This window comes from Mastomys coucha, chromosome X (genome assembly GCF_008632895.1).
Source record: "Mastomys coucha isolate ucsf_1 chromosome X, UCSF_Mcou_1, whole genome shotgun sequence".
Taxonomy (NCBI): Eukaryota; Metazoa; Chordata; class Mammalia; order Rodentia; family Muridae; genus Mastomys; species Mastomys coucha.
Window position 1 is genome coordinate 153997120 of NC_045030.1, and position 4899 is coordinate 154002018.

Genomic DNA, 4899 nt, shown 5'->3' on the forward strand with positions numbered 1-4899 from the left:
CAGATAATATTATCATTCACATGTATTGAGACTCCCAAACCTCCAGTGCAACTGAGATCACATTTCTATCTCTATCCGATCAAATACCAGCTTCCCAGGTGGATTGGATATTGACTATTAGTCTTTAAAGATAGTAGCTCAAGTCTCCCACTTGGACCATACATCATCATTTGTCCTATAGCTGCTACTGGTCCTCATGCCCATCGGGAACCTCATTGACTTCTAGACTTGGGGCTTCAGTTTAGGTCTGGTAAAGGAGGAAGATGGCTCTAGTTGAGAACACTCAAAGAACCTTTTAGTAGGTGTGGAATCTTGACAGGTACCATAGAACCAGTTCCCTGAGAAGGTCTATACAGGTTCCTGACTTGGCTGTCATGTATTTAATATGGTTGTTTAGAGTTCAAATAACCTGAAGAGAGTTACTCCACTCAGTTGAAATAGAGATATTTAACAACTTAGAAACAGATTTCTATGTGATTCTACTCCTATGAGTTACCTAGAGTTCCTATGCAGAATGTTGGTCATCAGAACTAGAAGTGGGAAGAGTTACTTATTCTGGGCATGGTTTCAGTGAAGGAGGTTCTGGGACTGGGTGGTAGTCACAGCAGTAGAGGTAGCACAGTGGGAGTGCACTTAGTGGCAAGAAGCTTTACACGTACAAAAGTGGAAACAACAGCGTTCTATGGCGTTTCTTTTACCACAATGTAAGTGAATTCGTTTAACCTTTTCTTCTAAAAACCTCACTTTTAGAAAGCATCTGATGTGCTAATGTAGCCCTATTTTTCCATTTGCAACATGGCTTCTTCTTCTTTTTTTTAATGTACTGTATATAGAAAAACCACCTAGTTGCCACCATCAATCATAGCTTTTCTGGAGACTTTTATTAATTTTCTTAGCTACAACAACCACCAAAGCACACATATCTTTTTAAAATGACAAATGAAAAGAAGCATATTCCATTATAAATCTCTGAGACAAAATTCAGGCACATGTTACTTCTTACTTTATTTCTTTGTAGTTGGCAGAGTATATTCAAGTCTGTGGATTCTGATATCCCACCATGTATGACCAGGATTTCATTGTCAATAATCGTACCAATTGGGAGCCAGGTATAGACTTCTTCCAAGACTTGTAAGATTTTTTTCCCATGTAGCTGTAAGTAAGAGCTTTAGTAAGTTTTATTTTCCTGATTTGTCCAGTTAAGGGAATAGTTTCAATACATAGATAAAAAGCAAGTTTTTATGCCAACTGAAGGAAGCCATCAACTAACTAGGAAGTATTTAGCACGGGAGTTTTTTTATTCTGTATTTTTGGTACTTTGATATCTTGGGGCCTTATTCATGTAGGAGACTACCCTTCTCATGGCTAATTTCTAGAGATCTTAAATGACTGCTTTCATGTACAAGCCAACTATTTCAGATTCCACACTTCCAAGGAATTTTCTTCTTAAATTTTAAATGTATTTAACTTTAATTTGTGTACAGTGGTGTTTTGCCTGCATGTATGTCTATGTGAGAGTACCATATCTTGGAGTTACAGATAGTTGTGAGCCGCCGTGTGTGTGTGTGCTGGGATTTGAACCCAGGTCATCTGGAAGAGCAGTGAGTGCCCTAACTAACCATTGAGCCATATCTCCAGCCTGCCCCTGCAACCCCTCCCCAAAGAATTCTTTTCTTGGCCTCTAACTCAGGGCTACAACCCTGTTATGCTAATCAACCCAGAGCTAGACCCTTATGCTGCATGGCTGGCTGCCATTGTTCTAACTACTCAACTTTCTTTTTGTTTTTTCTTTTATTGGATATGTTTATTTATTTACATATACAGAGGCAGATGCTCACAGCCAACCATTGGACTGAGCACAGGGTCCCCAATGGAGGAGTTAGAGAAAGGACTGAAGGAGCTGAATGGGTTTGCAACACCATAGGACGGACAACAATACTGACTACTTAACATTTAATTCACTAAGGGGCTTTGTCCTTTCTTTCCTGTGAAAACCTATTAAGCGTTCTTGTCTGTATTTTCTTTTGGCTCCATCTGCCTCTCTCTGTCTGACTCTAATAATTCCCTGTGTGCTATCCCTAATGTGGCAAACTATGCCTCCTGCAGGTAGGTAGCTGAATAAAACTCCCTCCTTCATACTGGACATTTCTCTGTCTGTTGCAGTGTACCTGAGGAAAAACCCCTGGGTAGGTACCTTTAAAGCAATGCAATGTGTTCTTATCTATGTTGAAACTGATCCCACAGCCACAGTGAAAAAGAAGATCTAAGATTCTATCGTGGTGAGGGTTCCTGCTATGCTTATTATTTTATGGGCACAAATTCTAACTAGCTAGCCCATCACCCTTCCTGGGTGATGGCAACACCCAGGTCTGGTCTCCATTGGCTCTTTTTTTTTTTTTCATAGCAAAACTAGTAGGAATCTTACCTTGTATTTCTGTAAAATTTCTTTTGTGAAGCCATACCTGAAAAGTACAGTTTAAACCATTAATTATTGCAAAAAGGAAAGTCATTGATATCTCAGTATTACCAAATAGAAGGAACGCAAGAAAGCATAAACTTTAGTTGAAATACTTAGGAGAGTCTTTCCGGAGCATCAGGGGAAAGAACAAAAGCAACTACTCTCAAGAAGCCTAGAGTACAGGTGAGGCAAGAAAATAGGTACTTAGCCAGGCAGTGATGGCACACGCCTTTAATCCCAGCACTTGGGAGGCAGAGGCAGGTAGATTTCTGAGTTCGAGGCCAGCCTGGTCTACAGAGTGAGTTCCAGGACAGCCAGGGCTATACAGAGAAACCCTGTCTCAAAGAAAAAAAAAAGATAAAGAAAATAGATACTTGTGGGACTGTAATACAACCTAACAAATGTGCACTAGGGGATATGTAAAGGCTACAAGTATTTTGAGATGTATGTCATGACTGTTAGAGGAAGCTATATGGAGAAGACTTTTCATATAGATAGCATTGCTCAGACATCTGATCACTCAAAATGAATGAGCAGGACAAAGGAAAAGAGTGGAAAAGACAAAGCAAAGCATCTAAGATAAGCTGGGTCTTCATGCCTTCTCTGACATGGAACGTGATTCAATGAACGGTATTAAAGTGTTTAATAGAAAGTATCAGGAAATTTAATGTGTAGATAACAAAAACCTACGGAAGATTTTTCAATTACATTTTCTTGCTTTAGGATAATGTTGAATACCCTTTTCATGTAGGCCTGCTGGGACTGGTACTCAATATATCAGGAAGGCAGTCCTTGAGTCTGCCTGCTCCTGCTTCCTGAGTGCTGGGATTAAAGGCATGCATCACCACATGTACTTTGTCTCCATCAGGTAATGTAGGAACAAAGCACACTCCCCCTATTGCCACACAAACCGCATCATGTCAGGTTTCTCCAGTATGACACTATACTTTTTAAGAAAAACTCCCTCCCTTTACTCATTAAAGGTGTCACACTACTAGACTAATATCCATCTTGCCATCTATGGTGGTTTGAATGAGAATGAGCTCCATAGGCTCATATATTTGAGTGTTTGGTTCCCAGTTTGTGCACTGTTTAGGAAGGATTAACTGTAGGCTTGTTGGAGAAGGCTGTGGAGGTCGGTAAGGGTTGGCTTTGAGGCTTCAAAAGCCAAAGCCAGGCCTATTCTTTTTGTCTTTCTCTGTCTCTATCTCTTTCTCTATCTCTGTCTCTCTCTGTGTGTCTCTGTTTCTGTCTGTCTCTGTCTGTCTCTGTCTCCATCTCTCTCCCCATCTCTCTTCCCCTCCTTCTTTCCCTCCCTCCTTCCCTCTCTCCCTTCCTGCATGCCTACCTGCCACTTGTGGATAAGCAATAAGTTCCAGCACCATGATGGCTGGCTTGCCACCATATTTCACAACATGATGGTCACGGACTCATTGTCTGAAACTGTAAACAAGCTCCTAATTAAATGTCTTCCTTTGTAAGTTGTCTTGGTCATGCTGTCTCTTTACAGCAATAGAAAAATAAGACAGCATCCTTACCTTTCTGGACTTCTCTGAAACACTAGATCTAATTGGCTGAACCATACTTTTAGAAAAATTCCTCCCATCCATTATGTGACAGTAAGCTTTCACAGTATTCTGTAACCTTATAAGTTTTCTTCTTCCACATAAGCTTCATTATCAGAATTCTTCCAGGTTCTGTCCTAGGCCATCACTTATCTTCATGTTCTTCCTTAGTAATCTCACCCCTGCCCAGCCAGGGTTTCAATTACTGTCTAGTGTCAATACTATAGGGTGACACTCTAGGTTATACTTCATATCTATCTCTGGACTGATAATAATACATCAAATAAACCTACCCCAGACTACATTCATTCCCCTTCAGAATGATGCCATTGTGCCTTTAAACTCAAGCCTGACCATCCTTGATTAATCTCTCAAGGCCTCCATATGAAGTTATTGAGCCCTAAACTGTTATCACCCAATGTCTTCTTAAATCTATGTTGCCTTCTCCAGTGCACATCATGCTAGTCTAAATGGGAAGCTACCATTTCTTCAGCTCTTTCATAATTGACCTCCTTATATCCATCCACTCTTGCCCCTCTTTCTTCAATGATATCCTTATCCTTAGATACATGCCCATATTCCTTCACAACACTCAACCATCTTTTATATCTCCAACCCTACCAAGCACTGTCTTGGTTGGCTCTCTATTGCTGTGATAAAGCACCATGACGAAAGGCAACTTTGAAAGGTTTCTTTTTCAGCTTCTATGCCCCAGTCACAGTCCATTGTGATGAGAACTCAGAAAGGTGGATGCAGGATATATGGAAGATCACTGTTTACTGGCTTGCTCTCAATCACTTGCTCAGCCTTTTTTCTTATAGCACCCAGGAATAGGTTTCTGATAATACTTGTAGATTCTTGTTCTTCATAGTTTTT

At 40.4% G+C, this 4899-nt stretch overlaps 1 protein-coding gene across 5 annotated transcripts in view; it reads right to left on the reverse strand.

Annotated features, from left to right (window-relative positions):
• Positions 1 to 4899, reverse strand: part of Ppef1 (protein phosphatase with EF-hand domain 1) — a 111652-nt gene that overhangs the window by 14294 nt on the left and 92459 nt on the right. For all 5 annotated transcript variants that reach the window (XM_031376740.1, XM_031376739.1, XM_031376733.1 and 2 more), the window contains 2 exons: positions 2426 to 2462; positions 1004 to 1153 (listed from right to left, as the gene is read on the reverse strand). In XM_031376740.1, coding sequence (XP_031232600.1) covers positions 1004 to 1153; positions 2426 to 2462 — 187 coding nt within the window. The remainder of the gene's footprint in view (positions 1 to 1003; positions 1154 to 2425; positions 2463 to 4899) is intronic.